At 49.9% G+C, this 11,116-nt stretch overlaps 1 protein-coding gene across 1 annotated transcript; it reads right to left on the reverse strand.

The window, feature by feature from the left end:
• Nucleotides 1-2,918: 2,918 nt before the first annotated feature.
• On the reverse strand, nucleotides 2,919-5,417 carry LOC107111384 (oocyte zinc finger protein XlCOF6-like). Its single transcript, XM_015412349.1, has one exon. The coding sequence runs from the start codon at nucleotides 5,248-5,250 to the stop codon at nucleotides 2,929-2,931; it is 2,322 nt and encodes a 773-aa protein (XP_015267835.1). The 5' UTR covers nucleotides 5,251-5,417; the 3' UTR covers nucleotides 2,919-2,928.
• Nucleotides 5,418-11,116: the final 5,699 nt, after the last annotated feature.

The following is an 11,116-nucleotide window of genomic DNA, read 5'->3' on the forward strand; positions in this document are numbered from 1 at the left end:
TTTGTTGGGTTTGGGGGGGGGGGGGATGTGCAGATCTGTCCTCACAGAGGAGGGAGAGCTTGTACCTGAATAAAACTTGGTCTTAAAGGTGCCACTGGACTGTTTTGGATTGCTAGCTATGGGGGGGGGGACGTGCAGATCTGCCCTCACAGAGGAGGGGGAGCTTGTACCTGAAGGTGGGCTGGGCAGGGGCTCTGCAACTTACCTGGCTGCTTCTTGCTCCTCGTGGCCCGACTAAGGGGCTTAGAAACTCAGTCTAATCTCTCTCTCTTGGATGGATGGATAGATGGACAGATAGATAGATGATGGATGGATGGATACACAGGCTAAACTTTGTCTTATTCACACAGAATAGACTCAAACTCCCATAGTCACACAGACTATGCTCTCTCCAAACTTCACACTCAGAATCTCCTCACAGACACGCTCTCCTCCCACACTCCCAGTCATCAGCCAATCACATCACACTTCTCTCCCTGTCCACAGCCCGCCCAGCAGAGGAGTGGAAAATTCGAAGAGCTCGGTTGCCAAGGTGCAGAAAGCCTAGGAAGGCCACCGGTGTACGTGGAAACACCACCAACGTCCAGTACAAAGTGAACCCCACAGGAGGTGCGGGTTCAGGTCCCGCTAAGGGGGATGCCAGCAAGAATACAAAGCTTGCCTTTTAATGCCTGGAAGGCCCAGAAAAGAGTCCCAGATGGGATCAAATGTGATGAATCCTTCATGCTGATTGGATGGCCAGAATGCCAAGCATTGTGTCTGGTCCCCCCCTCCCCGATGTAGAGATGCCAGTGTCAAGGAAGAGCCTGCAGAATTACAACCAATCTCCAGATTACAGAGATAGGTTTGTGTTCACAAAATGGCTGCTTTGGAGGGTGGACTCTATGCCATTATACCCTGCCCTCCCCAGACTCCAATTTCCAGGAAATTCCCAACTATTGCCCCCCAAGCATCACTGCCACAGATATAAGAACATAAGGGAAGCCATGTTGGATCAGACCAATGGCCCATCCAGTCCAACACTCCATGTCACACCTGCCCAAACCCCAGGTGCCCTCAGGAGGTCCACCAGCGGGGCCAGAACCCCAAAGGTTCCCCAACTCTTGCATCCCCCAGGCAGCAAGAATATAGAGCATCACTGTCCCAGACATAACATAAGAGAAGCCATGTTGGATCAGGCCAGTGGCCCATGCAGCCCAACACGCTGTGTCACACAGTGCCCAAAAACCACAGGTGCCCTCAGAAGATCCCACCAGCGGAGCCAGAACCCCAGAAGCCCCCCCCCACTGTGGCCTCCCAGCATGATCCTCAGACTAAGGCTAAAGAATGAGCAGCCTGTGGCCCTCAAGAAGGCCTCTGAGGCCTGGTGTAAAGCCTACAAGAGGCTTGCATTTCCCAGGCACCCTCTGAGCCCTGTGATTGGGGCTAGGGTGAAACTGGAGGGAAAGGGAAGGCCAATCCCCACCCAGGAGGCGGGGCCTTGGGAGAAAGGCTATATAAGCCCCCCCACTTAAGAGGGAGGGAGGAGGCCTCCTCCCCCCCTCCCCCTCAGAAGCTGAGTCAGTCAGTCATGGGGGGGCCTGCAAGCCAGCAGCAGAGGGACACACACCCCCGGTCATGATCTGGGCTCTGCCACCAGAGGCCTACTAGGCCCAGGGAGCCTGGCTAGCAGTAGGTGAGGCTGGGCCTACAACTCCCAGAAGCCCCTGAGAGGTTTTGGAGCCAAAATTGACCAATAGGGAAGAAGAGGGCTGGAAAACAAAAGGGCTGGTGCCAGAGCAAAGACTGTTCTTTCTTCTAAGAGGGCAGAGCCAGAAGGAAGGCTGCTGCAGGAAGAAACCCTCATCCTGAGGGAAGGGTGAGTAGTCTAGTGTCACTTGGAATAATGAGCTAGGGACAGTATATATTTAGACATGTTAGGGCATTTGATTTCTTTTCTTTTCACCCACTTACTGTTATTATTCTGCACCTTGTTGTTTGACCTCCTATAAAATAAACCTTTTCCTTGTTTCACTCTGCCTGGTCCTCACGCCTGTTATTCGGCCAAAAGGGAGGTCTGAAGGTCTTGGGAGGGTGCTCTGGGCCTTCTCAAGGGATCCTGGAACCAGAGTGGTGGCAGCATCAGGTGACACCCCACCTAAGCTGTGACACCCTCCATCAATCCATCCAAGGAGGGGGTGAGCTGGAGCCAGGGAGGGTCAGGGACAGCACAGATGGGGGGGGGGGGGGTGCTGTGTCAGGGAGTTTTATTGTCGCCTTGCTGGCTCCTTCCTGTGTTCATTTTGCCCTCTTGGCTGAAAACGTCTCCCTGTTCAGGGTGTTCCTTGTTTCTTCTCCTCTGTTGTTTAATTGAAGCTTTAATTTGCCTGGGTCACCTGTCCGTGCCCTCAGTGTGCAGATAGTTTTGTCCCTTTAATGCTGAAAGGGGAACGAGGGATTGGGGGGGGCAGAGGGCTCCTGGGAGGGGCTCACAATGCCCATCTTAGGTAAGCCCCCACAGTCCGCCTTGCACCTGTGGCACACCCCCTGAGAGGACCTCGCCGCCAGGAAAGGACCATTTGCTAATTGGGAATACTGGCTGGTCACGCCGCCTGAGAGTCTAGCTTCTCAAAGGTTTTGAAGCGCGGAAGTGTTTTTACCAGTTAGCGAATTGGCGAAAAGGAATGGCTCACACATTTTCGTTATCTAATTTTTAATTTATTTAATCCCATGTCCAGAAGATGACAAAAAAACCTCCAGGATCTCCAGCCAAGCTAGCCTGGGGGGAAATTGCATCCTGACCCCGAAGTGGCGATCAGCACTTCCCTGAGAATGTGAGAAAGGGCCACGAGAACAAAGCACTGAGGCAACCTTTCCTGCCCTCCCTTCTTGTGATCTGCCTATATTCACAGAATCAGCACTGCTGCCAGATGGCCATGTAGCCTCTGTTTAAAAACCTCCAAAGAAGGAGAGCCCACCATCTCCCAAAAGTTCAAAGGGTTTCTCTGCTGTGTGGGTTATCTGGTGTCGTTGAAGAGTGTCACTGCTACTGAATCTCTGTCCACACTCTGAACATTCGAAAGGTTGCTCTGTGTGGGTTCTTTGATGCCGTTGAAGAGTGCTATTGTAACTGAATCTCTTTCCACACAATGAACACTCAAAAGGTTTCTCTCCTGTGTGGGTTCTTTGATGCCGTTGAAGACTGCCACTGTCACTGAATCTTTTCCCACAGTCTGAGCATTCAAAAGGTTTCTCCCCTGTGTGTGTTCTCTGATGCCGCAGAAGAGCGCCACTCTCACTGAATCTCTTTCCACACACTGAGCATTCAAAGGGTTTCTCTCCTGTATGGGTTCTATGGTGCGGTAGAAGATGGCCACTCTGACTGAATCTCTTTCCACACTCTGAGCATTCAAAAGGTTTCTCCCCTGTGTGGGTTCTTTGATGCACTTGAAGATCACCACTCCTACTGAATCTCTTTCCACACTCCAAGCACTCAAAAGGTTTCTCCCCTGTGTGAGTTCTTCGGTGCACTCGAAGAGTGCCATTCTCACTGAATCTCTTTCCACACTCTGAGCATTCAAAAGGTTTCTCCCCTGTGTGGGTTCTCTGATGCTGTTGAAGATTGCCACTGCTACTAAATCTCTTTCCACACTCTGAGCATTCAAAAGGTTTCTCCTCTGTGTGGGTTTTCTGATGCTTGTGAAGATTCCCTCTCTCAGCATGTCTCTTTCCACAATCTGAGCATTCAAAAGGTTTCTCCCCTGTGTGGGTTCTTTGATGCCGTAGAAGATGGCTACTCCTACTGAATTTATTACCACACTCTGAGCATTCAAAAGGCTTTTCCCCCGTGTGGGTACTTTGATGCAGTTGAAGAGTGCCACTCCGACTGAATCTCTTTCCACACTCTGGACATTCAAAAGGTTTCTTTCCCGTGTGGGTTATCTGATGCTCTTGAAGATTGCCACTCTGACTGAATTTTTTCCCACACACTGAGCATTCAAAAGGTTTTTCCCCTGTGTGGGTTCTCTGATGCCGTTGAAGATCACCACTCCCACTGAATGTCTTTCCGCACTCTGAGCATTCAAAAGGTTTCTCCTCTGTGTGGGTTTTCTGATGCTTGTGAAGATTCCCTCTCTCAGCATGTCTCTTTCCACAATCTGAGCATTCAAAAGGTTTCTCCCCTGTGTGGGTTCTTTGATGCCGTAGAAGATGGCTACTCCTACTGAATTTATTACCACACTCTGAGCATTCAAAAGGCTTTTCCCCCGTGTGGGTACTTTGATGCAGTTGAAGAGTGCCACTCCGACTGAATCTCTTTCCACACTCTGGACATTCAAAAGGTTTCTTTCCCGTGTGGGTTATCTGATGCTCTTGAAGATTGCCACTCTGACTGAATTTTTTCCCACACACTGAGCATTCAAAAGGTTTTTCCCCTGTGTGGGTTCTCTGATGCCGTTGAAGATCACCACTCCCACTGAATGTCTTTCCGCACTCTGAGCATTCAAAAGGTTTCTCACCTGTGTGAGTTCTTTGGTGCACTTGAAGAGTGCCACTCTCACTGAATCTCTTTCCACACTCTGGGCATTCAAAAGGCTTCTCCCCTGTGTGAGTTCTTTGGTGCAATTGAAGATGGCCACTCCTACTAAATCTCTTTCCACACACTGTGCATTCAAAAGGTCTCTCTCCTGTGTGGGTTCTTTGATGCTGTTGAAGAGTGCCACTGTCACTGAATCTTTTCCCACACTCTGAGCATTCAAAAGGTTTCTCCCCTGTGTGCCTTCTCTGATGCCGCAGAAGAGAGCCACTCTCACTGAATCTCTTTCCACACTCTGAGCATTCAAAAGGTTTCTCCCCTGTGTGCCTTCTCTGATGCCGCAGAAGAGAGCCACTCTCACTGAATCTCTTTCCACACTCTGAGCATTCAAAAGGTTTCTCCCCTGTGTGCCTTCTCTGATGCCGCAGAAGAGAGCCACTCTCACTGAATCTCTTTCCACACTCTGAGCATTCAAAAGGTTTCTCCCCTGTGTGCCTTCTCTGATGCCGCAGAAGAGAGCCACTCTCACTGAATCTCTTTCCACACTCTGAGCATTCAAAAGGTTTCTCCCCTGTGTGGGTTCTCTGATGCCACTGAAGAGTGGCACTCTGAGTGAATCTCTTTCCACACACTGAGCATTCAAATAATTTATCCCCTCTGTATATTGTTTGGTGCACAAGGAGCTGTGATGTATTTCTGAAGTACTTTCCACACTGAATGGATTTACTTGCCTTCATTATTCTGTACACTGGAAAATGTACATTACGTTTTCTCCCATCTCGCTTCTCAACGAAATGGCTGTCTTTTGTTCGTTTAGGACCGCCTTGATTTCTGACATTTTCTTTCACGTCTTCATTTTTAACTCTATCTGGCCTTTGGTGATGAAGTTCCTCACCCTGTTCATTCAGGTTGGTGTAGCTGAGCCAGTTTGGTGTAGTGGTTAAGTGCTCAGACTCTAATCTGGGAGAACCAGGTGTGATTTCCCACTCCTCCACTTGCACCTGCTGGATGACCTTGGACAAGCCATAGTTCTGGCACAGCTGTTCTTGCAAAAGAGCTGTTTCCGTCAGAGCTCTCTCAGCCCCACCTACCTCACAGTGTGTCTGTTGTGGGGAGGGGAAGGGAAAGGAGTTTGTAAGCTGCTCTGAGACACCTTTGGGTAGTGAAGGGCGGGGTATAAATCCAATCTCTTCTTCTTTTACCTCGCAGGGTGTCTGTTGTGGGGAGGGGAAGGGAAAGGAGTTTGTAAGCTGCTCTGAGACTCCTCTGGGTAGTGAAGGGCAGGGCATAAATACAACCTCTTCTCTTTCTTCTTCATTCCTCAGATCATCCTCTGCTGGAATAAAGAGAGAGATCCTGTTAGCACCTGGGAGGGCTTATAAGGTCCAAGTGCATCTATGTGACTGCAGTAGGAGAGGATTGGCAGCTGATCTTAAGCACCCCTCCACAGCTTTCCCCAGAATATCTAGTATTGAAGGATACATCACCCTCTCAAGAGCCACAGCTGAGCTCTTGCCCAGAAGGAGCTTCGGAGCCTCCAGATTTCATGCCTCCCAGAAGGCCTCCCTCCCTCCTTACCCAGCGGGCCGTATGATTGTACCAAACCAAATCTTGCTCAGAAGGGAATCAGAAATCCCCCATGGCCATTCCTGGCCTGTTCCCTTGACATAACCGTGACGATACTCACTCTCACCCTGTTCATTTGGGAAGGAAATATGGTCTTGGGATCCTCTTGAGGAACTCTCCAGCCTTTCTTTGGATTCAAGGCCGTTGTCTGTCTCCATTATACTTCTGGCTTCTTTCGCAGAGGGACACAGAGAAAGAAAGAAAGAGAGAGAGAGTGGTCATTTTTATATGGGGAAGGAAAGATATCTAAAAGTAAAAATTCTTCCGGAAGGATGGAGCCATGGTCAAGATCAAAGCGTTAGTGTCCTGGTGTGACTTGCCGGTGTTTGTGATTTGAGTCTCTCTGCAGCTAGCATCCTTATCTTTTTCAAGACCAGACTCCAGAATGTGGTCATTCGTTAATTGTGAGAACATAAGAGAAGCCAATGTTGGAGCAGGCCAATGGCCCGTCCAGGCCAACACTCTGTCACACAGTGGCCAAAAAACACCAGGTGCCATCAGGAAGTCCAGCAGTGGGGCCAGGACACTAGGAGCCCTCCCACTGTTGTCCCCCCCCAGGCACCAAGAATACAGAGCATCACTTGCCCCAGACCTAGAGCTCATATAAGAACATAAGAACGCAAGAGAAGCCAATGTTGGATCAGGCCAGTGGCCCATCCAGTCCAACACTCTGTCACACAGTGGCCAAAAAACACCAGGTGCCATCAGGAGGTCCAGCAGTGGGGCCAGGACACTAGGAGCCCTCCCACTGTTTCCCCCCCAAGCACCAAGACAGAGCACCACTTGCCCCAGACCCAGAGTTCATATAAGAACATAAGAACGCAAGAGAAGCCAATGTTGGATCAGGCCAATGGCTCGTCCAGTCCAACACTCTGTCACACAGTGGCCAAAAATACCAGGTGCCATCAGGAGGTCCACCAGAGGGGCCAGGACACTAGGAGCCCTCCCCCTGTTGCCCCCCCCAAGCACCAAGAATACAGAGCATCCCTTGCCCCAGACTGAGAGTCCCTATCTATACCTTGTGGCTAATAGCCACTGATGGACCTCTGCTCCATATGTTTATCTAATTCCCTCTTGAAGCCGTCCATGCTTGTAGCTGCCACCACCTCCTGTGGCAGTGAACAACAGGGCACAGAGGTCGAGGGCACAGAACCCGTATCCAGTTGTATAACCAGAAGGGAGGGAGGGAATAGGAGGGTGCTGACAGTTTCTGGGAAGTTCCGTCAAGCAGGACTCTTGATTGGGTCATTAGGACCATCTGACCCTAGAGAGGCAGAACGTGTAATACGGGTATAGCGCTAGCTTTATGCTCACGCCATGCTAGTACGCCTTGATATTCTCTTGCTTCGTCACGATGAATAGATTGATATAGAGTAAATTAGGCTACCACTGGAATACTTAATATCTGGTTTTTAAAATCCTTAATAAAACTTTATATATTTTTAAAATGGGTCTGCTTTACTTGTGTGCACTCTCCATGTGAACCCACTGAACCGGGTGCCGCTCAGCCACAAAGAGGAGTGACCCAGGGGGTCCCAGACTTCAGTTCCTGATGGGATAATTTCAAGATTACAGGCAAAGCGGATATTGGTAATCCCATCCAGGGGGAATGGAGTGTTGTAAAGGTTGGTAACAGAGAAATGAGGGTCTGGCCCCTTCCAGGGTCTTTCTGAGGGCCTCTCATCCCCCACCTTTTGCCTCAGGCCAGGAGACAGCTTCTCTGGCTTGGGTGATGGCCACAACTCTGGCCTCAGTAGCCCCTGGGCAAGGACACACACATGAACAACACAGGAAGCTTATACGGAATCAGAACCTTGTTCCATTGAGGTCACTTTCATCTACTCAATCCGGCAGTGGCTCTCCAGGGTCTCAGGTAGAGGTCTTTCACATCACCTCCCACCTGATCCTTTTAACTGGAGATGCCGGGGATTGAACCTGGGACCTTCTGCGTGCCAAGCAGAGGCTCTGCCAATGAGCCACAGTCCCTCTTTACAGCTCTCCAGGGTCTCAGGCGGAGGTCTTTTACATCACCTCCGCCCTGGTCCTTTTAACTGGAGATGCCGGGGATTGAACTTGGGACCTTCTGTGTGCCAAGCAGAGGCTCTGCCACTGAGCCACAGTCCCTCTTTACAGCTTTCCAGGGTCTCAGGCGGAGGTCTTTCACATCACCTCCGCCCTGGTCCTTTTAACTGGAGATGCTGGGGATTCAACCTGGGACCTTCTGCATGCCGAGCAGATGCTCGGCCAGTGAGCCACAGCCCCTCCCCAAGGAGTGGGACAGGCCCCCAAACAGTATACTGCTATTTAATATTTTGATTCATGCCTCCTCACAATGGCAGCCATTCGCATCTTTGGCACCTACGAAAAATCCTTACCCAGAAAGGCCACATTCCCACAGTTCTCCAGCATGACTTCCCGGTAGAGAGCTCTTTGTCCCGGATCCAGCAGGGCCCACTCTGCCTCAGTAAAATAGATGGACACCTCCTCAAAGGAAAAGGGACCCTGAAAGAAAAAAACATTCCCTCATCAGAGATCATGTCAGGAAGAGATTGCCCACTGGAAGGGAGTAGTCTGGGAGGGGACAGGATGTCAGGCTTGGGACGGATAAAGGGAACGGCATTCAGAGGAGCTCTTGTCCAGACACCTTGTAGAAACATCAGGAGCAAAAGCCCCCCTGAGAAAGGGGGGGGGGGCCCAGGCCCCCCCCCCCCCGCTCATCTCTCCTACCTGGACTGGAGGGGCAGCAGCCGTTTCCACACCTCTGAAAAGACGTTGGCTCAACAGCATCTCTTCACTGCCTGTTCCTGACACAAAGGAGGAAAGAAGGATGTTTGCTTGCTTGTTCCTTGTTTCATGCACCCCTTCCCAGGGTTGTGAGACCTTGTCCTGTGTACACTCAACACATTTTTACTAAACTCTGGGAGAGGCAGAAGAGAAGTACCTGGGATGAGCATCCGGGATTATAAATGGTGCCTACATATTTCAGACTTCTGTGAGACCTGTGTCTGGCCGGGGGGGGGGGGAGAGGGGGGGGGAAATCACATAACATGACCCTTCACCGTCACATTCGGCCCAGGCATGACTTGAGCACGTCTGGAGAGTTTTCAGAGCTTAATGAGTTTTCAGAGGGTCTCTTGACATGCTAACTTCACAGACCGAGGTAATAACAAAAAAACTGTGCAGGAGTTTGCGCTAATAAATTTGAAATATTAATCAAGAAGATTTCAGACAAAAGAGTGTATACATGTGGTGTCTCTCTGTTTCATTTCAACCGGTTCATCATCAACGATTTCATGAATCTCTCAGGATTGTCTAATACATTGTAGAAACAGTTTCTAGAAAAGCCTTTCCATGGGCGAACAAAGTTGAAATGAAATAAGAGAGACACCACGTGTATACATCATTGTTCAGAAGAAGACCTGTATCGAAATGGGAGAACATTCCGGAGATCACCGTCTTCACCTGCGTTTGATATGTTATGCAAATATTGTGCACTCTTTTGTATGAAATCTTTTTGATTAGTATTTCAAATTTATTAGCGCAAACTCCTGCACAGTTTTTTTGTTACTACTTCGGTCTGTTCAGGGACTGTGGCCATCAGCTTTAAACATGCTAACTTCACAGCCAGATGCAACATCAACATGATACCAGATAAAAACATAAGAGAAGCCAATGTTGGATCAGGCCAGTGGCCCATCCAGTCCAACACTCTGGGTCACACCGTGGCCAAAAATACCAGGTGCCATCAGGAGGTCCGCCAGCGAGGCCAGGACACTAGAAGCCCTCCCCCTGTTACCCCCCCAAAGCACCAAGAATACAGAGCATCACTTGCCCCAGCCTGAGAGTCCCTATCTATACTTTGTGGCCAATAGCCACTGATGGACCTCTGCTCCGTATGCTTATCTAATTCCCTCTTGAAGCCGTCCATGGTTGTAGCTGCCACCACCTCCTGTGGCAGTGAATTCCATGTGTTAATCACTCTTTGGGTGAAGAAGTACTTCTTTCTATCCGTTCTAACCCGACTGCTCAGCAATTTCATTGAGTGCCCACAAGTTCTTGTATTGTGAGAAAGGGAGAAAAGGACTTCTTTCTCTAGCTGCTCTATCCCATGCATAATCTTGTAAACCTAGATCATGTCACCCCTCAGTCATCATTAGAGGTGTGCAAAAAAAAAAAATTCGGTAAAATTTGGATTCGGATATATTGAACCCGAATTTTTTGGGGATTCCTGAAAAAACCTGAATACCTATACCAGTAAAGCATAGATATCCGAAAATTTTTGGAATTCCTGAAAAATTCGGGTCCATTATATCCAATGGGGCCACTGAAGTCAATGGCAAAAATCCTCTGGAAAGTTTGCAGGGGGCTGGGGGGGGGGTTGAGGTAGAGGCTCCAAATTTGGACCGAGGCTGCTACAGCCTCTCCCCAAAAGACCCCCCAAGTTTTGAGAAGATTGGACCAGGGGGTCCAATTCCAGGGGCATTTAAAGAGGGTGCCCCCAGTTCTCCATTGTTTCTTATGGGAAATTGGGGGTGGGGAAAAGGCAGGCAAATCTCCCTGTAAGAGACTAAGTGAGGTGTGGTGGTGGTGTTTGCGAGGCCCAGCAGCAGATCCAGAGCAATTTTGCCCCCCGCACAGCCTGTACCAATGTGCCAGTCAGTGCCCAAAACCAACAGAACTTAGTTCAAACTAGAGAATCTCTGCAGCAGCAGCCTACATAGACTGAGGTGGGTTGTTTGCATTGCCACTAACCAGGCCCAGCAGCAGAACCAGAGCAATCTGCCCCCCCACAACCTGTGCCAATGTGCCAGTCAGTGCCCCAAACCCCAAACTTAGTTCAAACCAGAGAATCTATGGAGCAGCAGCCTACATAGACTGAGGGAGCATGTTTGCATTGTCACTAGCCAGGCCCAGCAACAGAACCAGAGCAATCTCGCCCCCCCCCCCCACACAACCTGTGCCAGTCCCTGCCCAAAC

Source organism: Gekko japonicus, unplaced genomic scaffold, assembly GCF_001447785.1.
Source record: "Gekko japonicus isolate JY-2015 unplaced genomic scaffold, Gekko_japonicus_V1.1 scaffold4063, whole genome shotgun sequence".
Taxonomy (NCBI): Eukaryota; Metazoa; Chordata; class Lepidosauria; order Squamata; family Gekkonidae; genus Gekko; species Gekko japonicus.

Excerpts from the sequence above, each read along its gene's own strand:
- LOC107111384 (XM_015412349.1), bottom strand. The coding sequence starts at position 5,250 with ATGAAGGCAAGTAAATCCATTCAGTGTGGAAAGTACTTCAGAAATACA.